General features: G+C 49.6%; 7 protein-coding genes and 1 non-coding gene across 8 annotated transcripts; 4 read left to right on the top strand and 4 right to left on the bottom strand.

The window, feature by feature from the left end:
- Positions 1 to 1,722: 1,722 nt before the first annotated feature.
- On the top strand, positions 1,723 to 2,211 carry BC939DRAFT_387438 (uncharacterized protein; the record flags this gene model as incomplete). The annotated part of the gene is made up of 1 exon (XM_051551838.1): positions 1,723 to 2,211. A coding segment is annotated over one exon (489 nt), but the record flags the coding sequence as incomplete, so codon positions are not given.
- Positions 2,212 to 2,650: 439 nt separating this feature from the next.
- On the bottom strand, positions 2,651 to 4,058 carry BC939DRAFT_506678 (uncharacterized protein; the record flags this gene model as incomplete). The annotated part of the gene is made up of 4 exons (XM_051560811.1): positions 2,651 to 2,796; positions 3,072 to 3,306; positions 3,369 to 3,857; positions 3,957 to 4,058. The coding sequence occupies 4 exons, from the start codon at positions 4,056 to 4,058 to the stop codon at positions 2,651 to 2,653; spliced, it is 972 nt and encodes a 323-aa protein (XP_051408298.1).
- Positions 4,059 to 5,436: 1,378 nt separating this feature from the next.
- On the top strand, positions 5,437 to 7,561 carry BC939DRAFT_415222 (putative flavin-binding monooxygenase). Its single transcript, XM_051552992.1, has 5 exons — positions 5,437 to 5,590; positions 5,676 to 5,821; positions 5,919 to 6,288; positions 6,383 to 7,017; positions 7,121 to 7,561. The coding sequence occupies exons 1-5, from the start codon at positions 5,529 to 5,531 to the stop codon at positions 7,414 to 7,416; spliced, it is 1,509 nt and encodes a 502-aa protein (XP_051408297.1). The 5' UTR covers positions 5,437 to 5,528; the 3' UTR covers positions 7,417 to 7,561.
- Positions 7,562 to 10,764: 3,203 nt separating this feature from the next.
- BC939DRAFT_t158 lies at positions 10,765 to 10,836 on the top strand. The gene has a single exon. It is a non-coding gene; the product is annotated as a tRNA-Arg (tRNA).
- A 2,301-nt stretch (positions 10,837 to 13,137) lies between these two features.
- BC939DRAFT_401703 (uncharacterized protein) lies at positions 13,138 to 15,739 on the top strand (the record flags this gene model as incomplete). The annotated part of the gene is made up of 4 exons (XM_051552622.1): positions 13,138 to 13,391; positions 13,500 to 13,733; positions 13,841 to 14,905; positions 15,004 to 15,739. The coding sequence occupies 4 exons, from the start codon at positions 13,138 to 13,140 to the stop codon at positions 15,737 to 15,739; spliced, it is 2,289 nt and encodes a 762-aa protein (XP_051408296.1).
- A 357-nt stretch (positions 15,740 to 16,096) lies between these two features.
- Positions 16,097 to 17,969, bottom strand: BC939DRAFT_427955 (pseudouridine synthase; the record flags this gene model as incomplete). The annotated part of the gene is made up of 4 exons (XM_051553196.1): positions 17,802 to 17,969; positions 17,574 to 17,665; positions 17,230 to 17,479; positions 16,097 to 17,104 (listed from the first exon to the last, which is right to left on the bottom strand). The coding sequence occupies exons 1-4, from the start codon at positions 17,913 to 17,915 to the stop codon at positions 16,097 to 16,099; spliced, it is 1,464 nt and encodes a 487-aa protein (XP_051408295.1). The 5' UTR covers positions 17,916 to 17,969.
- Positions 17,970 to 18,601: 632 nt separating this feature from the next.
- Positions 18,602 to 20,672, bottom strand: BC939DRAFT_506673 (uncharacterized protein; the record flags this gene model as incomplete). The annotated part of the gene is made up of 8 exons (XM_051560810.1): positions 18,602 to 18,845; positions 18,929 to 19,025; positions 19,110 to 19,556; positions 19,651 to 19,726; positions 19,862 to 19,934; positions 20,055 to 20,201; positions 20,343 to 20,447; positions 20,590 to 20,672. 8 exons carry the CDS (start codon positions 20,670 to 20,672, stop codon positions 18,602 to 18,604), a joined length of 1,272 nt encoding a protein of 423 aa, XP_051408294.1.
- A 55-nt stretch (positions 20,673 to 20,727) lies between these two features.
- On the bottom strand, positions 20,728 to 23,004 carry BC939DRAFT_463473 (cyclin-like protein). Its single transcript, XM_051557241.1, has 9 exons — positions 22,524 to 23,004; positions 22,363 to 22,444; positions 22,139 to 22,264; positions 21,915 to 22,038; positions 21,763 to 21,808; positions 21,516 to 21,670; positions 21,240 to 21,416; positions 20,998 to 21,129; positions 20,728 to 20,796 (listed from the first exon to the last, which is right to left on the bottom strand). The coding sequence occupies exons 1-8, from the start codon at positions 22,895 to 22,897 to the stop codon at positions 21,068 to 21,070; spliced, it is 1,146 nt and encodes a 381-aa protein (XP_051408293.1). The 5' UTR covers positions 22,898 to 23,004; the 3' UTR covers positions 20,728 to 20,796; positions 20,998 to 21,067.
- Positions 23,005 to 23,502: the final 498 nt, after the last annotated feature.

The raw sequence follows: 23,502 nt of genomic DNA, 5'->3' as shown, positions 1-23,502 counted from the left end.
AAGGCTGGGGAATAGAGGTAAGAGATATAGCTAAGCCTCATGTCTTCATTTCTCTCTACGCGTTAGAACTTGTAAGGCAATCCGATGTTTGGTCTATGTTGTGTTTGGGTTGCACTGCCGTTTCTTTTGATTACCCGGTGCACGAGTACGGAAGGAAGTGCGTGTGATGAGCAGCAAGATTAAGGTTCTGCGCAGGGTCCATTATTGTCCGAACAAAATCATGCACACGGGGACTTTAGTCGAGGTTCGGCTCAGTTTACTCTGTAAATGGACCGCAGAAGGGGCGCCAGGATCTCAGAGTTATAATAGAACTACCCTCAGCACCGCCTTCCGTCGAAATACGCACGTCTCTTACCTCCCTAGTCGTATCCTAAGCTACTACAGCCAAAGTCAATATTAATATAGTTCAGGCACGTCACTGCAAAACACAGGACATCCCGCGGTAGTCCTTTGAGAACATTACCAGAAACGCGTGGACTCTAGACGTTGGCGAACAGTACCCCACATCGAATATCTCGATAGGAAGCCGATTTGTAAGAATTTTTTTTTACATCCGATCTATGCGGTGAACTTTGTCGATGTAGCCTTTGGCCAAAGTTCGCACTGAATCCGCAACCCCACAACTCTTACTCTGATTCACATTGAGCTCAGTCATCTGACCGACCGACTCTACTGACCAATAGTGCCCCAACACAAAGAGACATAGTTTTGTCCAAGTTTACACGGCCAGCTTGGCGAAAGACAGCTTAATCTTCAGGCTCTAATGGTGTCACCGAGAAGGCAACAACGTTTGAGCAACGGCAAGAAATAGTGTGCTTGCGAACACACAAAGAAACTGGACATATCTACAACTGCGCGCGCCTTTTTCACGCCCCTCCCGTCCCCCCTACGTTGAGCTGGCTCTCTTGCGGCCAATAGATTGACCTTGGCTCGGCATGGCACTGATCGAAGGGGTTTCGCTGCTGGTGCTGACGCTGGTGCTGCTGGTGCTGCTTGTGTTGATAGACGTGGTATTAGTGATGGCGCTCGTTGCTTGACCAGATGACCACGGACCACGTTGCCGATATTGTGGTAGGCCATCACATCCCGGTGGATGGATATTTTACAGTGAGAGCAATAGAGTCAGCGTATTTCAGCCTGTGCGACGAATTGCTCGCATACGGGGAAGTATAATACTCATTTACATCGACCACAATCTGCGGGTGTGAATTAAGGGGTGGTTGTCAAACACGTCCTGCTGAAGTCATACGACATGGAAAAACGACACAGGCCCAGGACGGGAAATCTTCAGTTCATCACCTCTCTCGCCAGGAGCATCACCTCTCTGGCCAGGAGCATCACCATCTTTCGTCAGCCTGCCATATTTATCGCTATGCTTCATAATGGCCGACCAAACCTGGACTTGCTCCAAGTGTACATCAACACGAACCTGATCAGTGTCGAGCTCATTCCTTGAACTATCATGCGTCCACTTTCACCGTCACCGTCCTCACAAAGGCTGGCTCATCGAAACAGGCCACTGTCACGCAGATTGATGGTGTTTACTCTTGTCCTTTCTGCAGCGTTATATTCAAGACCAAAGTAGGATGCCGCAAACACCTGGCCAACTTGACCTGTGCCCCTGAAGAGCAAGACAACGACGAGCCTGGCCAACAACCACCAGTCATCGCCATGCCGAGCCACCTTCCAGTCCCAATAACGGCCGACTCAACACCTTAGATGCGAGAGTACAATGATGCGGTCCTGTGCAGCTGCAATCAGACACACGTCTCTGACGCGGAGAAGCAACGGATACTGGGCATTGTCGATGCACTCGAACTGAGGCCTTTCGCCATGAAGGATTCTGACGGAGCAGAGCAAAATGGTCTGGCCCATATCTCGGTCATAGTCAAGCTGTCCGCTGGTCAAGGTCAAGTCGTCCCAAACATGCCTCCACCCAAAAAAAGGAAGCATGCCCATCACGATACCTGTCCCATTTGCACTCCAACTCAAGCACCTGGACTGGAGAATGTGTTGTCGACTTCGCCCTATGCAGCATTGATACAGAGGCGAAAGTACATCGAACTCGACAATGGCGTTTGCGAGCTTTTCAACCGAGACTGGGAATTTTCTCCCCATCTCCAATTTGCCTGCGCAAAGATTCTTGCTGGATGCCTCCTCCTCAACAACCAGAACGGTCAGGTCATCATTGCCAACACGATCGAGGCTTATGGCCGGACAAGACTAGTCGATGCCCATCGAGAGCCCTTCGTCGTACGCAAGGGTCAACCTGTTGCTAACTCTTTGCCGCCGTCGTCAAAAGATCAAGAAGCGATGTCCCTTATGAAAACCAATTGTTTCTATTCCCTTTGCCACGTCTGACTTTTTTGCTCTGCTCCCATATCTGACCTTTTTTCTCTTTGCTACATCTGACTTTTTTTCTTTTCATGTCCTCATTAGCTCTTTTCCTTAACTGACTTTTTTAATCATTTTTTAATAGACCGGCATCAGGTACGTTATAAAACTGTGCTAGACACATGTCAAAAATCCAACAGAAGCGAAACAAAGCTCAGCGACGGTGCACCTACTTTTTGGACGAAGTACGACATGAACGACTCATGCAGCGAGGAAAGCCTCGCTTTACCGGAAACCTACCCAAGACCAATCGCAATCACGACCTTGTTGATTTCTTTTCCTCCCGGGCCCTTCGGGCGTTCCACTTGTGCCTTTTGAAGCGCATGTTGTCATCATTGTAGAAGCCATCGAGCCGCTGCTCTACTTTTTCAAGGACCTCGACAAAGCTCACGTAGCCGGCGTCTTCGCCATGAGAGGGGACAGATTGCTTTCAATGTTGGATATGGATTCTGTTTCGCCCTCCTTTTTGCTCCTCCATCCAGTGACGATGCTTGAAGATTGGTTAATAAACAGCCCTCTGCTTCACAGCCAAATTGTAGAAGATAGCAGGAGGAGGAGGGGGGGGGGGGGGGGGGGGGTTGACGGCCCGGTAGGAGTAGCTGCGGTAGATGTACTGCATGGTCCTTTTATAGCGACGTCGGTATCCGTATCGGAACGATCCCTTATTTTGACATTACTGACTGGGCGAGCAGCCTCCGGTAGCAACGCGCTCGCACCAAGAACACATGCCTGACCAAGATCAACACCCAGAGTTATGATGTCCTCGGGCCTACATTCCGGCCAGAGCTGTGCGGCGTCCTCCTTAGTCTTGATGACGTTGCGGATCTTCGCCAAAAAGTAATCTGTACTCCCCTTGGTAGAGGTAATCCGAGGAGGCAAGGCGTTGTTGAGTAGCCGCCTGTATCGAGCCGACTGTAGTTCTTTTAGCTTAAAAGTAAGAAGCTAGATGCGAAACCCGTCCGTTCGAATGGAACCTCGTAAGACATAGCCTTTCTTTCTGGATCGAATAGGGGTTGGCAGAAGGGATCGATGTGCTGTTTGATCTGCTCCGAGGACATCAGCTTCACTTCAGCCCTATGTCCTGCTTTGCCCCGCTGGCGTATAGTCAGACCCTCTTTAGCGACATCCGAAAGTAGGCGCTTGATGAGGGATCCTGGCTCCTTGGTCCCAATATAACTCGTCACATCTGCGAGTGATAGTCCGCTAGCAGCGATGTCAGGGTAGTCGGGTGAGGCCATATCTTGGAGTTTGACCCTTAGCAACTCTTTCTTCCAAAAGAAGGCCGCCAGCTCCCTCTCTATGAATGACATGAATGGCTGTTCCGGAGGCGACATAGGAGCAAGTCTGCGACTGTCCATGCTGATCTTGTTCAAGCCGAGAAAATTCTCGATTGCAGATTTATCCTTGCGAATCTCGATGCTGCAGTCCTTGGATAGGAAACCTTTCTCCTGCTGGCGTTTGAGCTGTGATAGAAAGATTGTCAATGCAAGTACACGCTATTATGCATACTCCTCAATTTCAGTTTATTAATGTGTCAAAATGCGTCGAACATTGATTTGTACCTTTTCGTGAAGCCCATAGCTACCGTTCCTGTAAGTCCTCTTGAGCTCGGCAGAGAGTTGCGAGGCAACAGACCGTACCAAACCAGACGGTGTGTAGGCCATCGTCCTTATCGTGGATCTACCACCCTTGTTCAACAGCTTCAAGTCCTCTAGACGTGCAATGAACGTGTTCACCACGTTCCCGACACCTTGAGATTTCGGAAGAGATATCGTAAAAGCCCAGGAAGGAACTGCTCTTGTTTGTCGCCACCCCTCCCCAAGTCACTGGCATTCTTGTCCTGTTCGTCATCGTTGGTACTGTCTGTAGCGGGGTCTGTCTTCTTTGGCGCGATACGTGGACAAATACGGTCCAACACAGCTGTAGCAGACGGCTGGAGTACATCTTGCACAGTGAGACGTTCAAGGTGCCGGATATGACCACATCACTGGGTTCGCAGTCGCCTCAGGTCCCGTCATTGATTTTGGGATTGAAGCTGATAATGACACAGACGTGAATACTGTCTATCTCTCCATCAATAAGGGCCTCATGGCCCTAAAAGCGCTACTATTACACTTCTCCATCGATGAATAGTTGATATACCGTATTAGTTTGCAAGTGAAAGTGCGTCCCTGTCTAAAGTTCGCTTCTTTTGTCCACGTCTACATATCTATTCGGATGGAAAAGCAGTATGTCAGCGAAGAGACTGAGCTTAAAATTTGATAGAAGGGATTCGACTAGGATAAAAAAATATATGTAGGGATCTGTTTGGCAACCCATACAAATCCTCAAAAGAGAAACTGCTTCAACTGGGAGTGAACATAAGGCGAATAGTAGAATTCCTGTAAAATTTGTATGAGAGGGTGCGAGATTTCGTAATTGGAATTTCTCCGCTAAACTGGTGTCTCGGCAGAGATCCTACACTGGCCAGATAGGCGTCGAGAGCGCATAGAGGGCGAGAGTGGCCGCGTCCTCGATTTGGCCTGATCGCGACAAGGGATGCAGGGCCGAGCCGCACGATGTGCTGCTGGAGTCCAACGATCAGCAGCAGCGACTCAGCAATGCTTTCGCACCAGCGGAGTGGGTGTTGCATGTCACTTTGGGCGAATTTTTGCTGAGCAAGTCCGAGTCAGCCAGAAATGAAAATCAAACGTAGACTAATCAACAAACCTGCTCCAGGGACGCAGTGCTGGGCCGAGCAGCAAGGACGCAGGTCCAATAAAATTCAAGTCCACCATGCGGGGGAGGGCCGAGCGAGTGAGCGAAGAGGCGGACGTCCCGCTTGGCCAAGCCAGCCGGCTGGGCTGCTGCGAGCCCAGGTTGCCCCGCTAATGCTCTCAGTGGCAAAGATCGGGTTGGCTGCAACTTTGTTTCGCGGTTGCGGGTCGACCCATTTAATTAAATCGCCCTGGCTCACACACCCGTTCGTGTCTGTGGCCGTCGGAGCGAGCCGAGGTAGTCCTCGATATAAAGGATACCCATCGCTTTCTCTTTGCTCCATTCCTTCATTCCATTCATTCCTTCGGTCATCATTGGCGCTCCAGCACACTCTCACTCCATCCCCCTCCCACACCGCTTCGTACACACTTTTCCTAATGGGACTCACAAAAACATACAAGGACGGAAGCACACCCGTCGTCGCTATCATTGGTGCAGGGTAAGCACAGCCGCCACCGTAAACGTGATAAAACACCTGTCATTGTCTGCCCGACCAACACCTTTATTTCTCTCTGTTAAAATAGATTCTCGGGCCTCTGTGCTGCGATCCGTATTCAAACGCAGCTGGATTTGAAGACCTTCCAGGTCTTCGAGCTGGAACCCGATCTTGGAGGAACCTGGTGGTCCAACACCTACCCTGGAGCAGCCTGTGATGTCGCCTCCATCAACTGTAAGCACTCCAGTGATTTTATGCTTTACCACCCCTCTTTGTTTATAAGTATATAAGTTTATAAAGGGCGTCGTATTGACTCCTTCATAATGCACAGATCAATTCTCTTTTGAACCCAACTACGAATGGAGCCATCGCTTTGCCCCTCAGGCCGAGATTTGGGCCTATATGAGACGCGTTGCCAAGAAATACAACCTATATGAGAAGATCCGCTTCAGGACCGAGGTCACTCGCGTAGAATGGAATCAGGACCGTCAAAAATGGATTCTGAACTACATGAACTTGGCCACTGGCGAGCAAAGCGTTATGGAAGCTGACATCGTGTTTTCAGGCACGGGACCCCTGCGCATCCCTCAGATCCCAAAGCAATTCGAGAACTTTGAGGGACCGAAGTGGCACACTGCTCAGTGGAATCATTCTTTCGACTTGACCAACAAGCGTGTGGCCGTTGTAGGCAGTGGAGCGAGGTAAGAGACAGATTCCTTCGTAAATGATATCAGTTCAATTGCATTTTGACTATGTCTTGCAATCGACTTACGCTCTCTCTTGACACTTCTGCAGTGCAATCCAGGTCGTACCAGCCATTGTGGACAAGGTCAAGACACTGGAGTTCTACCAGCGTACACCTACCTACATCGTTCCTCGCCGGAACGGCGCTTACAGCAAATTGTGGAAGTTCATGTTCCGATACGTCCCCTTCTTTCACTTCATCTACTTCAAGCTAAACTACTGGAGCTCGGAGCTTACAATCAATATCTTCAGCAACAAGTTCATCCACCTCTTACCTCGCACGATCGCCACATGTTTGGCTTGGATGTACCGTGTCTGGCAGGTCCGAGACAAGGTCCTCCGCGAGAAGCTGACCCCCAAGTACGAGATGGGCTGCCGTCGCGTCGTCGTTTCCTCGAATTATTTCCCAGCTCTTACCAAGAAGAATGTCAACGTCCACACAGAGGCCATCACAGGCGTCAAAGGCAACACGCTGATTCTGAAGGATGGCTCTGTGCAGGAGGTGGATGCACTGGTCTTAGCCACAGGATTCCAAGTTCAAGAGATGGTCCCGCCCAAATTTATCATCGGCAAGAACAGTGTCGACCTCAAGGAAAAGTGGGGCAAGAACCCGTTGACCTTCTATGGCCTTACCACCCCCGATACCCCCAACTTGTTCTTCTTGCTTGGACCTAACACTGGACTTGGTAAGTCATTCAATCGCGCTGCGATACTAATGGGTGAGACTTCCTACTTGTAAGACTTCTAATCTCGATCCGTCTCTGGAATCATGAACCATTTACAATATAGGACATAATTCGGTGCTGTTCATGATCGAGACTCAGGTCGAGTACGCTATCAAAGCCATGTCGTACATGATGGCCAAAAACCTTTCTTCGTTGGAGGTGACTTCAAAGGCATGCAACGATTTCATCAAGGATCTTGATAGCAGAATGGAGGACAAAGTCTGGTCGTCAACCTGCCAAAGCTGGTACCAGAATGACGAGGGCCGTGTAACCGCGCTTTGGTGGGGATCTTGCGGGCAGTACTGGTGGCGATTGCGGAACTTTAACTCCAAGCACTTTGTGGGTCTCCGGAGGATTTAAGGACGACACACACAAAAAAAAACCAGCAAGATTCAGAAAGAAAAATACAGATGACAACGCCAAGGACAACCAGTCATCTCGATACCATTTTTTTTTTCATGCACACAGATTACATGATTACATAAAAATAAAAATTCATCACGAGAACTCAACTGGCATGCGTCTTTAATTATGAGAGGAAACAAAACGAATCTGTTGGATTTTTTTTTTTTTTGCGACGTGTGGATTGGCCCTAAGAATCTACCACTTTTTTTTTTTTTTTTTTATTAACATAAATCCCCATGAGCACCCTAGGAATCTACCAGACCTTACTACGGTAGCAGTGATCTACTACAGCCCGCCTTTCCACCAAAGCGAAACCGATCCACAGCCGCCAAAAGACTGGTGTCATTCTCTGGACCTGCCCCTTGGGCCTGCGCGGGAACTGGCAAATCAGTGTGCTGAAAACTGCAGACTATCTGTTATAAAAAGGGTATCTTCCCCATCCCCTGCATAGTTGTCAACCGCCTCCTCCCTTGCAGGCAGTCCAGCAGCGTCCGGTCCGCTGCGTCTGGGTCCAGTACGGGGCCAGGGCAGCCCCCGTTTGCATGGTCGGCGAGCAACGCACCACACGGACATTGGTCATCGTCGCTATTTTTTTTTTTATTTTTTTTATTTTTTTTTTTTTTATAACAACTTGTCTCTCGAGTCAATTGACTCTGCGAATCTATCAGACTAACTAGCAAAGATCTACTATCGCTGTCCTCACCACCAAAGCGGAACCGATCCACAGTCGCCAAAAGACAGGTCACATTCCCCGGGCCTGCCCCTAGGGCCTGCGCAACAATTGCCACACCTCATCAGTGTGTTAAAAGCTGAAAACACCTTGTTACAAGAAGGGTATCTTCCCCATCCCCTCCATGGTTGTCAACCGCCTCCTCCCTTGCAGGCAATCCAGCAGCGTCCGATCCGCTGCGTCTGGGTCAAGCACGGGGCCAGGGCAGCTCCCGTTTACATGGTCAGCGAGTAATGCACCACACGGACATTGGTCATCGTCGCTAATGTATCCATACCCATCACTCCAGTCCCCTCTCGGTCCCTTGTATGGAGTTCGTTTCATCTTGGCTGTGATCCCCCATTCTCGCTCTCGAGCAATAGTGGCCTTGCAGCGTGGTTTCCAGATCAGCTCCGTAGCTTTCTCCTCAATAAAGCCGACGAACTTGTGAATGACCTGGCGCGCAATCGACGATGGCGAGGTAAATAGACTGCCCCACTCCTTGATAAGGCTTACGGGTGTGATGCCACGGCATAAATCGCTGATGCTCCAGGTCAGATCCGGAGAGCGGTCATAATACTCGTCGCCTTTGAGCATTGATCGGGTCCCGGCGATACAGGATAGACCTCGGATGTGGGTCTCGTTGTTAGGACAAACCCATCGAATGGGTTTCGGTGCAGCAGCGGCGGCTCCAGCGCGGATCCTATCACGCTCTTGCTGCTTCTTGCTGTTCTTGTTGTATGCGGTCGTTGCAGCTCGTCCCCACTTATCAATCTGCTGTAGCCCTTCGCGCCAGATCTCCTTGTGGACATCTCTAGTAGCACTGCACGTCCACAGGTGGTGGTTGTCTTCGTCCTGAACATCGCAGACGCAGCAGACACGGTCAGGATATAGACTCGGGTGGCGAGCCTTCATGGTATTCAGGGTAGGCAGTATACCATGCAGCTTCTTAATATGATGTGTCCTCTGGGAGGTATCAGCAGCACTGCTGAAGAACGTGTGCACAGAGCGCTTGTCGTGGACATGGGCAAGGGTGGACCGCCACTCCACGTCGGCAAGATCTGGTATCGCTCTCTTGACACGACGTTGGGTTGTCCAGGCCTGATGACGCCTGATTGTCGTCTGCTGCTTGAGTAGCTGCCGCAGATCATGTTCCACAAGATGGTCGTGGCAATGTGCAAAAAAGCGGATGTCTTGCTGCTCGCTTAAATCAACCGACCAGGGCATTGACTCGACTCGGACGGCGGCTGTCGCCACAGTGTCTGCAATATTGTTGCCAGTGTTGGTGCTGTGCCCACGGACCCACCTCACCTCCACCGACCCAGACCGATCCTGGACAATTTTGTGTAGTGCTGCCCAGTGTCCAGAGTACGTACTACGGAACCGCTTACGAGGTAACGTGTCCGCACGGGAACGCACAAGCTGCTGGTATTGTTGCACGACCGCTTGGTTGTCGAGCTCCACAATAATGTTTTGGTCTGGTGGTGCAGATAGGATGGCAGCTAGGAGACCCATGAGTTCTGCTTTTGCTGAAGAAGCGTACCCGTCTGTGCGGCCCTGCACACACCTGACCACGGGCTGCGATCGATCAACGACCCCAAAGGCCATGGCTACGTCTTCTTGACCAGTGTTAATCAAAGAGCCATCGGAGGAGATGACTCGCGGTGCTGTGTTGTCGACAGGAGATTCTCGCAGCTGTGACACAGCAACTGCCTCAGCGTGTGATAAGCTGACTGGTCCAATTGTGGTTCTGTCTGGATATAATGTGCCCACCTCCTCAGACAGCTGGTGTACAGGCAGCAATGGATACGTTTGGCGTTGAGGCAGTAGACGCAACTCTCGTTGTTGTTGACGCTGTAGTCGACGTTCGCTGTTACGCAGGCGTCGGCGCTCCCGTGCCTGCTGGGTACCGTACTGGGCATGCATCGCTTGCGATGCACGTGCGCGTTGTGAGTTGATGTCTTGCAAAAGTGCTTTTCTGCGCCGAGCAGCAGAGTCTAAGGCAGCCTGTGCGCGTCCTCGTAGGCGAGCCAGGACGGTGTGATACTGCGCGCTGTTAAGATCCAAGAGTGGTGAAAGGCTGCGGACAGAGGTACGGCTGGCTATCTCGTATCGCCTGTGATTGGCGCGCGAAGCACGGTGCACGCTGTTGACCTTTTGTTGTAAATCGCTGGTGATGGCGGCGCTTACGGTATTGTATGCAGCATGGGCGCCCTTAATTTTCAATGCACACCTGTTTGCGAGGCGAGAGAGTGCAGCATCCCTGCTGGTAGCAATTGCAGCGAGGCTGGGAACAACTTGTACCCCATTGTCCGCAGTACTGGGCGCCTGAGGTTGGGCGGGCCCCGTTGGCCACGTGATGGGAGACAAGGCAGCAACTGTGTGTGTGTTTGTTTGTGAGAAAAATATTTCTGTTGGGTCAAAGTCCTCGCGCGAGGTGCCGTTCGCAGGTTGCTTTCCTTTGCTATTTTTTTTTTTTTTTTAATTCAGCATAGAAATACTAGATATGTATGGAAATAAAGTAATATTGCTAGGATTTAACAGGTTTGAACTTAGGGAAATAAATTATAGCCAGAGTCTGGCGCTTTCAGCAAGGTCTACTGGCCCAATGGAAAGGCGTCTGACTACGAATCAGGAGATTGCAGGTTCGACCCCTGCGTAGATCATTGTCAATAACTCCAGATCATCATGTGCGATGGTCTGAAGTTCTTTTTTCTTCCTGGCACCCCATGCAACCTTTTGCGACCTTAGGAGAACAATCAATCTATTTGGCAACCCCTGCACAAATCCCATGTAAAACAAGACTCGTATCCTTTGCGAATTTCAAGTCGAAACAACGCGGCGAGAGGTTGAGAACCATTCCTTCCTCCACCTGGCACCCTATGCAACCTTTTGCGACCTTGGGAAAAGCCTTCTTGTTGACGGAAAACAAGGTTTTATCAATGACGGACTCAGCGATGACGAAATAGGAAATCAGTTACATTGTGGAGTCCTTTAAGAGACAGATGACGATCTATCTTAAAGAGCCGGGGTCAGGTACCATAAGGACTACTGGCATAATCGACATTTAAAAAATGTTGGCCTTACATGGAGTTAGTATAGGGTTGCCAAATAGCAGTGTCAACCCGGGTTGTCAAATAAATTGTCCCATTTTGTTTGGCGGCAACAGCAGCATTGTCGGGTTGTCAGTCTCAAAGCTGCTGATGAGGCGTGGGAATTGTTGCAGGTCTTTGTCTCACGTTTCCTACGTCTCGTTTGCTCTACTCACTTTTCTGTTTGTATGGTAGGAAATGACGCGCTCTTGGTGAAAGAAGATCTCCAGCTATCAAAATCCTCTCTACAGGTTCTGTTAGCATGAGGTCAACCATCTCCCGATTCCGCTTGGAGGAGACTGAGTGGAGTTCTAAAGCGAATAAGAAATAACGGTGGTGCGTCTCGAGCGCTGCGGAGAATTTTTGCTTTCTTGTGTCAAGGTTCAATAAAAATCTAGGAAAAAGGCGCCATCGCGCGACGGGATGTTATCAACGTTGCATAGGCGCGCAGTGTGGATTCAATCGCTTATAATATGGTATGAATGTAAAGCTCTTTGAGAATACTCTGGCACGGTGCTATTATTCTGATCTAATTTCAAATACTTACGCATGATAGCTCTGTCCATGCGCCGTAAGGGTAGAGAGAGACAAGTCCTTGCACCCTCCATTCTGGGTCTCATCCCGTTACTTTACTACTGCCTTGGTAGAATAGTGCTTTGCAGTATCCGGAGCGGGCCCGCTGATCATTTCGAACAGGGACCCATCAAGACATGCTGTTTTTCTGGTGTGCATCGGTAGTTTGCTCTTGATAGGAAGGCAGCAGTACAAGGATAGTTTTTGCTGCTTCATTTGTTTCTCGGAGAGTACTTTGTTGTCGCCTTTTTGATCCACTGTGCTTCACAATAAGCGTCGCTCGTTGAACTTTTTCGGATATTAAGCCGAGAAGAGGCAGCTTAGGATTTTATTTAGGCAACAATGGATGGCCATAGACGCCGTGGTTGACGCCATTTTACTACTCTCTCGCATGAGAATATGTCAGATATCGCCATAGGCTAGTTAAAGGAACACAGAGAGGGGTCCATATGGTTTGTTGATAGTTGGCGGCTGTTTGAGCAAGTGCGCGATCGTTGCTTTTCTTGGGAACAAACACTGCTTTTGACGCTTCTGATTGGGTAGTTGAGAGCACTCCTACTCCTTTGTGCTTTGTTTTGAACTGCCAATTTTGTTTATCGTTGTGGTTCTATTCAGTACAGGTCGACGTTCATTGCCTAACGATCCACCAGTAAACAACCAAATGCATTAGGACCGAGGGCAGGTGTAACACCGACGCCTGAAGAGATCGAGAGATCGCATGGCTTAGAAGAGAGACAAGGGCGCGGCGAACATAGGAACCGGGGGAGTAATCTTTGTGCAAGTGCAAGTGCAGGAAAGGAGGTGAATAGAGTTATAGTCTGCCATTCCATGCGCAATATTTCTTGCCAAATACACCATTGCGAAGACGTCAAAGCCTTTTTGCTCACTTCGCCGATTTGCAGCAAGGGCGAGGCTATAGTATAGCTCAATAATGGTCCAATGCGCTTGGCCCTTCTATTCAATAGACCTTTCTCTTCTGGGATGGCCATTCAAAGCCAGTGTCCACTGCAACACTGACATATTCACCTTCACGGTCAATCCAAACACCATCCCGAGTCTCGATCGTATTTTTGTCTCTGTTCCTGATTGCTGGCGCGCTATAAAATGAGGACTCGGTTTCCCTGAAGTCTGTTGCTCTGCCAATCAGATACATCTCAAAATCTCACACTCTTTCCCTCTCCACACTCGGCTGAAGAAGAGTTGGACGTGTGCCTGACCATACTATTAGCTTAATACCGGCCCGCCCGCTCTTACATATACCCTTCGTCCTCGCCTGCACAACATCCCTTTCCTATCGCCATCATGACCGCAGGCAACCGTTCCTCTGCATCCATACACGATGAAAAGATCCCTATCGAGGATCCCGTAGCCCCCATCCCTCACTTCCCATCCGAAAACAAAGGCGATATCAAAGACGAGCTTGCCGCTATCGAGGCCGATGCTGGCTCTTTGGGGGACGAAGAGGAACTCGAAGAGTCCATCCGACTTGTGCCCAAGATCGTCCGCGAACTAGTCTCCATGGAGGATGATCCTACTCTCCCTACGGTCACCTTCCGGTAAGATAGATCGGTTCATACGTCTTTAATACTCGTGATAGGAGAGCGCGGAAAGATTATTGTTCTCATATACAACCGTTTTTTTTTTTTTTTTTTTTTTTTTTACAGCTACTTTGTGCTCAGCACGCTCTTTGTCGCCCTTGGTGCAGTCATCAGTCAGATCTCCTGGTTCAGAACCACATCTGCCTCGTACTCGATGTTCTTTGTCCAAATCGTATCGTACTGGCTTGGTAATCTCATGGCCCGTGTCCTGCCCTCCAAGGACATCAACCTCGGACTATTCAAGTTCAACCTCAATCCTGCTCCGTTCTCGATCAAGGAACACGTCTTGATTACTCTCGCGTAAGTCCGAGTGGGCTGTAGGTCCATGAATGGGATATTAGATGCCTAGGCAACACTTTTTTTTTCCGTCTTCTTATGCTGAATCTTTCTTGTTGAACCTTCTACAGTGCAAGTGCTGGCGCGACCTCCAATTTGGGAGAGATCATCGTTTCGGTAAAAGATATTTTCTACCATGAGCAGATGCATCCGCTGGCAGCCATCTGCCTCATGTGGGCTACTATCTGGACTGGATACTCGTTCGCAGCCATCGGACGCAGCTTCTTGCTCTACGACCCCGATCTGATCTGGCCCTCTGCCCTGATGCAGACTGCCCTTTACCGCACTCTTCGCGGCGAGGGCCAGTCTTTGGACATTTCCCGAAAGCAGATCCGTGTCTTCTGGGCAGTCTTGATCGGAGTCTTCTTCTGGTCTTTCCTCCCCGAGTACGTCTTTCCATTCGCGTCCTCATTGGCGGTCCTCTGCTGGTTCGCTCCCAGGAACGATAGCGTCAAGTTCATCAGCAGTGGCTTCGGAGGCATGGGCTTTCTGAACTTCACTCTCGACTGGTCTAATATCACCTCGACTATCATGGTCTCTCCTTGGTGGACTCAAGTCATTGGCTTCGTCGCCTTTGTCCTTTCCGTCTGGGTCTTGGTTCCAATCGTCCATTTCACTGGCATCTGGAATGGCGACAAATTTCCTCTCATGTCCAACCGTCTCTTCATGGCCAACGGTACCCGGTACCCTTTCACCGAGCTCACTACACCCGATGGCCACTTCGATGAGCAGGCTTTCAAGGATCTCGGAAATGTCTACATGTCAACGTACAATCTCTGGGGAATTTTCTTTGGCTATGCAACCTTCCTTTCGGCTTTTGTCCAAATCTTCTTGTTCGGGCGTAAGAAGATCTGGTCTACTCTGCAGCACCTTCGTAACAAGCAGCAGCACTCCTTCAAGGACCGTCTCAATGTCTTGATGTCGGAGTATGAGGAAGTGCCTTTGTGGTGGTACATCCTGCTCTTTGCCTGCTGCTTCACCACGATGTTGATTTTGATTTTCACCCAGGACTTGTACTTGCCTTGGTGGACCTACATTGTCGGTGTTGTCCTCGGCGCCTTGACCGTTGTTCCTATGGGATTCATCTACGCCGTGAGTGCATATCAGGTCAGCACTGGAACCTGGAATGAACTGATGTAAGATATCCCCGCTTCACATAATATGAGGAGCTTGACAATGCTCTAAATAGTTCGCTGGCCTTCATCGCTGATTATCTTTCTCTCATTCCCGCTAGTTACGGATACATGGCCCCCGGAACCCATCCTGTCGGATCACTTGTCTACCGTGTTGTCGCTGGACAGTGCTGGTACCGTGCGCAGAGTATTTTGCAGGACCAGAAGATCGGTCACTACATGAAGGTCAGCCCCCGCGCCACGTTCTTGTCTCAGCTCTGGGGTAACTTGATCGGTGTCCCAATCAACTATGCTGTCATTCGCTGGGTCATCGACACCAAACGTCCGTACCTGGATGGCACCGAAAAAGATCCTCTTGGGCAGTGGTCTGGTCAGGCCCCTCAGAGTTATCTGAACCAGGGTATCCAGTATGGTCTCGTTGGGCCGACCCGTCTGTTTCAGGATGCCATCTACGGTCCCCTCCGCTGGGGTTTCTTACTAGGAGTGATAGCGCCTGTGGTCATGTATCTCTTACACAAGAAGTTCCCCCGCGCAAAGTTCCACCTCTGGCACAGCACCATTTTCTTCTCAAGCATGGAAAACTTTTATGGAAACGTCTCGACCGGCCCCTTGTCGTCCTTTATCGGAGGGTTTTTCTGTATGTACTATTTCTTCCGCTACAGGCACGCTGCCTGGGTTAAGTACAACTATTTAATCGGTGCCGCTGCCGATACGGGATTGTCCCTGGCGATCCTTGCCATCTTCATCTTCTTTGGAAGTGCAAAGATCATTGAGATGCCAGTATGGTGGGGTAATGATCCTGATTCGGTCGAAAAGTGCTACGGATCCGGTGCATAAACGGTCCCTCAGGCGGGAGTGTATAGAGCATACCACGCACTCCTTAGGCATTACGCCTTCTATTGTACATATAGTCCATTTAAATCCAATCTCAAACATCTTTAAACCCTGACATGGACACAACATCTTGCGATTTTAAGTTTGACACAGCCAACAGCTAAGCGCGTACACATTCCCGATCTATACATTGACAGCTTAAGATCGAGGAAGCAAATATGCAGCAGCACATTGAGCAAAAGTATAGTGAAGGGGCAAGTTTAATGAGGTCGATGAAGAACAAAAAATACAGGCAGCAGAAAGAAAATAACAATAATATAAAAAAGAAATAGTATCGCCGCAAACGGCTCAACAGCAGACTTAGTCCGAATCCGAGTCCTCCTTCTTGACCTTCTTCTCCTTCTTCTCCTTCTTATCCTTCTTGTCCTTCTTCTCCTTCTTCTCCTTCTTCTCCTTCTTCTCCTCCTTCTCTTCGGTCTTGACCTTCTTAGCCTTCTTCTTCTCCTTCTTCTTGTCAGAGTCAGAGTCACTCGAATCGGCAGCCTTGCGCTTCTTTTCCTCATCGTCCTCCTCCTTCTTAACTGCAACAGCAGCAACAACAGGTGCGATAGGGTCATCGCGGTTGTAGTCGACATAGCCCTTCTTCCAGCCCTCAGGTGTCTCATCAGTCTGGCGACCATACTTGTCCAGCTTGCCATCCTTGATCAGCTTCTTCTTCTCCTGAGCCTTGGGTCCCAAACCCCAGCGACGGGGATAGGTATCGCGCTCCATGATCACACGCTTGATCTTGGAGACAACTCCGTGGTCGCACGTGGCCATGACAGCCGTCGTCATCTGAGCAATACCAAGAGCAATGGCCTCTCCCTTGGTGGTCATAAGCACAACCTCCTCGTTGACCTCAATTCCAGATTCGTAGCGGAGAAGACCGGGGATCATGAGCTTGGCTCCGTAGCAGATGGCATTGACGGCGCTGTCCTTGACAACAATACGCTTGTAGGTGGTCAAGAGCGTCTCGAGAGGGCGGACGACCTTGCGCAGGTACGACTCATCCTTGGTGTTGTCGTACATCCACTGAGCGTCCAGAACATCGTGCATCGTCACAATATCATCCTCCTCGCCCATATGTCCTGAGCGCACACGACGAAGCTCCTGCATGTGTCCTCCAACGCCGAGCAACAAACCCATATGCACGCACATCGTACGCATGTACGTTCCAGCCTCGCAGGCAACCCAGAAGACAGCCAAGTGGCGGTCATTGTCGAACTCGAGCAGCTTGGACTCGTGGATCGTACGGATACGGAGCTGACGCTTGACGGCAGAGATCAGAGGAGGGCGCTGGAACAAGGCGCCAGTCAAGGTTTCGAGGGTCTATTGAGGCAATCACAATTTTGTCAATTGTGTAGGCAACAGAATCAGTCAAGGTAGTCCGTCAACCCTAAGCATAGATATCCCATATCACAATGTCTATGGTATAAAAGATTTCGATCCCATACCTGTGCCAACTTCTTCTCGGACTCGATGGCGTCGTGGAGACGGAGGATACACACGTACTCCTTACCGGCACCCTGCTGGGACTTGACCAGACGGGTAGCACGATCAATACACACGATCAAGCATCCAGTGACCTTAGGGTCGAGAGTACCACTGTGACCAGTCTTCTCAACACGAAGAATGCGACGGACCCAGGCGACGACCTCGTGAGAGGAAGGGTTGGCGGGCTTGTCCAAGTTGATGACACCGTATCTATACCGACAGACAGCCGAGGCATGATAAGTCAATTGATCTGCATGCGAATGTATGTTGTAACAATACGACCTGAGAAAATATCCTGCCATACCTGACGTATTCAGCGAGCTCACGTCTCAAGGGAGAGCAACCACTAGGGATAGGGGTGTAGTGAGCGGTGCGGACGTTCAGCTTATCGTAGTTCTATTCGGAGTAATAGAAGCAATCGAAAGTGTCGGTGGGCGTGGATCAAAGGATGGCAAAAATGGAGCTGACGTTAGTCGCTGTATGGTCCTGTTGCAAGTGTCGCTTCAAGTGCAGCTGATATGTTGGGTCGTACCTTCAACAACAAGGGCCAGTCGGCAGTGTTCAAGGTGGGGGTTGCATCCGAAGGCTTGATGGTAAAGTCGCCCTTCCGCTGGGTTTCCTCAATACTCTTTGACTTGGTGGACATGGTGCCGGCTGGGATGTGTGATTCGACAAGGAGGGAGAGCAGGGAAGCATGCACTGAGCGAAGGCGCTTTTTCTTTTCTTTTTTTTTTTCTTGGATTGTTTTGGATCGGATGCAAGCCACAACTCCGGGTGCAATTGTCACGTTCTTTATTGGGCGCTCTTTTTGAGCTTACAAAAAATAAGATATTGCTGCAAGAAATGAAAGAATACGATGATGCGATGGTATTGGGAACGCACAGAAATGAGCGAGAATAACAACTGATAGACTGATAGGCAGGGTAAATGCTTGATGCAAAAATGAAAGAAGAGTGCGGACAAAATCAGGGCATATTTGTACAGGAAGGCGGTAGCAAATTAGGCATTATTCACAGAGCGGCTGGAGCAGGATTAAGGAAGACAGAGGATGCAAAAATGAATGATATAAATAAAGCAATGAAAGAGAGGAAAGAAATAGAAATAGCATGTACAAGAACAGGAGACAGGGGACAACAAGGCTTTTAGGTCGTGCTCAAGCAAATGGAAACATAAGAAAACAGTGATAAGATGGTAGATATGAAAAAGAAAGGACAACAACAAGAAAAAGGTGCAAAAAATAGTAAGGGGATGGGATATGGTGCTGCTCATATGATGGACCGTGCGCTACTCTGAGAACTGGAGGGATCGTCCGACTGTGAACTCCTCTGTTCCTTAAGCATAAATCGCTCCGGATCCTCTCCAGCTAGCGCCTTCATCCATTCGGTCCATAAGCGCTTCCTTTCTTTCGACAAAGGCGCGGTTTTGGTGTTCGACTGGGATTCTCTCCATAGGGTCCTGTAGCGACTGCGTTTGCATCATGCCTGGAAGTGTCGAGCCAGGCATAAGTCCTGGGTACTGAGAGTGAGGAGCAGGAGTCCTATTTGGACCAAGTCCAAACTGATTTTGCATGGGTGGACTATTCACGAAAAATGAACGGCAGAGCTATATTAGCTCTCTAGCTTATATGCGGTCAAAGAAAGAAAAGCACTGGACACCTACCGAAAGTTAGGCGCGCCCATCATTGAGGTCCCATGGGGCGACATGGGCTTGGGCTCATTTTGAGCACGTCCCCATGACAGACGGATACGTGAATTACCTAAGTGGAGTACAGAAGAAAATAGCGTTGGTGGGGAGCCATAAAAACAACCGGGTTATCCAGTATCCCAAGAGGGTGTCTTACCAATCTGGTAGCCGTTCAGTTGGTTAATGGCCATTTCCGCGCTCTGCCTGTGCACAAACTGAACAAAGCCGCAGCCCTTTCCTGGTGGAATTTTGACGTAGGTGATCTCGCCGTATGCGGCAAACACACCTCTGAGCTCGTCCTCATGTGTCATTCCTGAAAGTCCTCCAACAAAGACGGTCGTGTTGTTGGGGTCCGTGAACTGGTTCAAGGTGTGCTGAGGGCTGGTGGGTTGAACTGGGGTTGCATAGCCGTAGCCTGCAGAGGCCATGCCCATACCTCCGATCATACTCCCAGGTCCAGCAGCTCCCATGCCACCAACGGGCGCTTTGTTCTTCGGAGTTGCCATGGATACTCTGATCGGACGGCTGCCACAGTAAACACCCTGCATTTCCTGAAGGGCCCGAAGCTGCTCGCTCTCGTCACCAAATCGGACAAAGCCATAGCCTATATGAAAGCGATTTTGAAGGGAATCAATTCGAAGAACAAAAATCATTTGATACGACAGAAGCAGGCAGATATCTGCAGGCTGTAAGCATACCTCTGGACATGCCTGTGGCGGGGTCGGTCATAATCTTGGCCGATCTGCAGGACACGTATCGTTCCTGAAACGTGGCCTAGATAATAATTAAATGCGGGTGATGTCGATTAATAAAGACGAAACATTATCATCACCGCATGAGCTAGTACTCCGCAGCGTGTCATTCGCGTCGGTTTCTTGTAACGGAGGGAAAAGATCAGTGTCGACATACCATAAGCATGTACTCTGTGACCTCAGGTGAGAGGTCCCCAACAAACAACGAGTACTCCTGACCAGCAGCCCCGCTATGCAGTAGACCAAAACAAAAAAGGGCAGAGAGGATGTCAGTAGAATGGAGCAGACCAGCTGTCAGCCGCGTAGTGACAGTCAGTTTGAGGGGCAAAAGATGAGGCGATGGCACTTACGCAGTCGCAACGGGGCTTCCACCTGAGGCCCAGTTAAGCTTGAACACTTTGTTGGTGCCAGGAATCAGAACGCCATTAAGAGTGCCGATAGCCTTGACTGCTGCCGCAGGGCTAGAAAGCTCAACAAAGCAGTAACCAGCACTCGCTCTAAGAGAAAAGATAATAAGAACAGAGTCAGTTTTGAAATCATTTCGCACTTCCGACCATTGGGACGCCGTTGCATCTACACTTGAACCGACAGAGACAACCTGAAAATAGGTGCCTAAGAGGCGCAAGCGGAACACTTACCCTGTGTACTTGTCGCGAATCATTTTGACCGCAACCTGTTCACCAGCGCTGTACCAGGCACCGCGAATCCAGTTTTCATCCATCCAAGGCTCGAGCTCACCCATCCTATTTGCCGGTGAAATATAAATGACGCGTGAGGGTCGTTCGTTAGCCGAAGAGAATCCAAGTAATCCAACTTACAGCCAGTCGTTTTGTAGAAACGTTGATCTGAGTCCAGGGCACAGACAATGGGAGGTGTTGCAATTACCAGAGAGAAGCTGACGAGTTACCGATGCCGGCGTGCTGTGGTTGCTGCTGCTGTTGGAAAGCAAGTGGGTCGTAGTAGGCCATTATGTCCGAGGAAGTATTGTGGATACGATGGTTACTGAGGTCAAAGTGTGATATTGGTCAGAGTAATAGGCCAGAGGAAAGAGCTGAAGAATGAGCCGAGGGGAAAGACGCCGCGGGGAATGGCCTAGGTAAGAAAGGTGTAGGTAGTAAGGAGGAATCAGTGGATATTAAGAAAGAGTATAGGATAAAGACGAGGGAGAGAATGAGGGTGATGAAGATGATGAGATTAAGGAGCAAAGGGAGCAAGAGGAGCAAGAGGAACGAGGAAGGATTTGTCAAAGGCGAAGGAAAAAAAAGGGGTCACGACCACTATGCCAGCACATACACCTTTGTCCGACACGTTCTTTCGCGGTTCATAAAATCGCTCTTCATAATGCCTTGTCCGTTTATTTGAACTAGGATTGGCTATATCGAACAGTTGGATTCGATGCTCCTCCATCCTGTATCCTCTCCAGCTCTAAGAGATAAAGACGACGATGTGAGGTAAAATGAGATCATAGCTCGATTAATAAACATGACCCAAGCATGTCGCGAAACCACTGAAGTGCATGGATTTCAGCGACTTGCCTGCCTGCACACCCGTGGGCCGGGAAAAATCCATCCGGGCCCTCTTGAGTTTTGGTTGCTGATGCTCGATGTCCAGTTGACGCGCATCATTGAGCGTGATATGAATCCTATCGTATTGTTGTCGTTGCGCATCCGACCGCCCTATAGAAAGAAGGTCCAGCATCTGATGACTATAGTCTAATTATTGGGGCCGAACGTGCAAGTGCAGTGGTTAGGATGGATATTCCGAACACCTACGCATCGAACCCGCGCGAAAAGTTTGAGCGGGCCAAATACCCTCAACATCAATCGACCGTGTCCTGAAGGTTTTCATCCATGGTTCACCTCGCACAAGGTCTGGGAATGGTTCGTCAATTAGCTTCGAGGCCAGATAGATTGACCCTGCAGCTATTGTGTGGGGTGGATATTCAAGACAGACTCCTATCTTGTAGCTGTTATCACAATGATGAGCAGAAGACCTGTTAGATCTAATGGCCTTACCATGTTGAACATTGTCCCAAGATGGCTCCGGTGCGTAAAATACCTATCCCGTGCAATGTCCCATGCATGCCGTGCCAAACGTTGCGAACCTATAGTAAGATAAGGAAGTATTCAGTGTCTGTTCCAGATTACAGCGCCGTAGTCGCCATAGTGGAGGATATGTTTTCGATGGATGATGGTACGCCACTGTATTACCATTCATAATTCTGACAAACTTGATGATATATTTGTATGGGTGGATGATGCGAAAATCAAAACAGATCGATTCTAGAACCATTTTCTCGTATGAAAGAACCCGCTTCCGTTGCTCCTCCCCTTCCTGTAATATGCGATATTAATAGATAATGGGTGAGGATGTCGTTCACAATCCCCGAAATCAGTTGTGTTGTGCATGCTGCCACGGCGTCTCGCAGCCTTACTTTGCTTTCAGGGTCCCAGTCCGTCGCATGTGGATGTCGATAGCTGTAGTTCACCATCATGATATCTTTCAGCTTCTTGATCGTGTCTTCGACCTTGGATGAGACAAAAAGGCATGCCATCACGACCTACGAAAAGGCGAAAAGAGGAAAGGACAAAAGATCAATATCTCGCGACATACTTGACTAGTGTTGTATATCCATTGAATTCATTTGATTGTATTTACCTCGCTTCCTGCATCCGGTACAGAGTTGAACATGTAGAAGCGATGAAGTAAAAGTTGTGCTGTGCTGATGGTGTGCTGAGGACTACAAACATCGGTCAGTCCACATGCTCAAGTCCAGCTGGTCCGTTTCAAGTTAACCGAGTGCCATGTTATGCTCTTACAATCCAATCCGCTTGCCGATAGCTGCAATGACTTCACATAACTCTCTCCTCATGTCTGTCTGCCGATGTAGACTGATGCCAGGGTGACGAGCGACATATATGGTGACCTGGTCCTGTTTGCTGTAATACGTCCGTGAGACGCGATTGATAGAATTGAGTATAGGTACAGACTGCGACGGTTGCTGTAATGACTGCTGCTGTATGTCTGAAAGTTGGGACCCGAGTTGTGCGACAGGCTCTGGCATGTTGGCGCTAGGGGTTGGGATGGCAGCCTGTACTTGGTGCTGCTGTGGTTGGGACAGAGTGTGTCCGCGTGAGGGTCCCGAAGACGGCGTGCTTGGGCTGGTGGAAGTCGGACGACTAGGCGAGTACATTGGTTGTTCCAGTCCAAGTCCAGTCTTGTCGGAGAGGGTCAACAGCGTGTGGAATGTGATCGACACTGAGTTCGTTGTGGTGATCAGGTTGAGTGGAGACAAGGACACCCAAGAGCAAAGAGGAGGTTCAGCATTAGAGTGGCTTGTCATACCTAGCCTCGCTTCATGTTCAAAGGAGACTGGCCTCGTCTCTGCATCAGAACATGACCATGGCCCAAGCACCGCGACAGCGCCATCACAGACATCACAGGGGCGCACCGGCGCAGCGAAGGGTCGATGCTGAGGAGCCCACAAGGCAGTGTCCCAGCTCCAGGGAACCAAGGGAGACAACATCGCAGAGTACAGGCAATAATTTGCCTGAAGCACCGCAGGATATGGCCAGTCTAAGAGAGGATTTGGGCCGGATATTGGAGCAGACAAAGGATTTAGAATCCGACAAAATCAAAAACGTCGATGACACCCAGCAATTCTCACAGGTGAGTGGTACTATGGATGTCACCGCTACCGAGACGTTTTCGAGAGCTAGGAATCCCAGGCGGAGCTCAATGATGGCATATTTTAACCATGGATCGCGACCTTCGTTAACTACGCAGGCTGCTCAGAAA

Source organism: Gamsiella multidivaricata (genome assembly GCF_025024155.1).
Source record: "Gamsiella multidivaricata strain RSA 2152 chromosome Unknown BC939scaffold_77, whole genome shotgun sequence".
Lineage (NCBI taxonomy): Eukaryota > Fungi > Mortierellomycota > Mortierellomycetes > Mortierellales > Mortierellaceae > Gamsiella > Gamsiella multidivaricata.
Note: the sequence above shows the minus strand (reverse complement) of the source record. Positions and strands in the feature narration are given on the sequence as shown.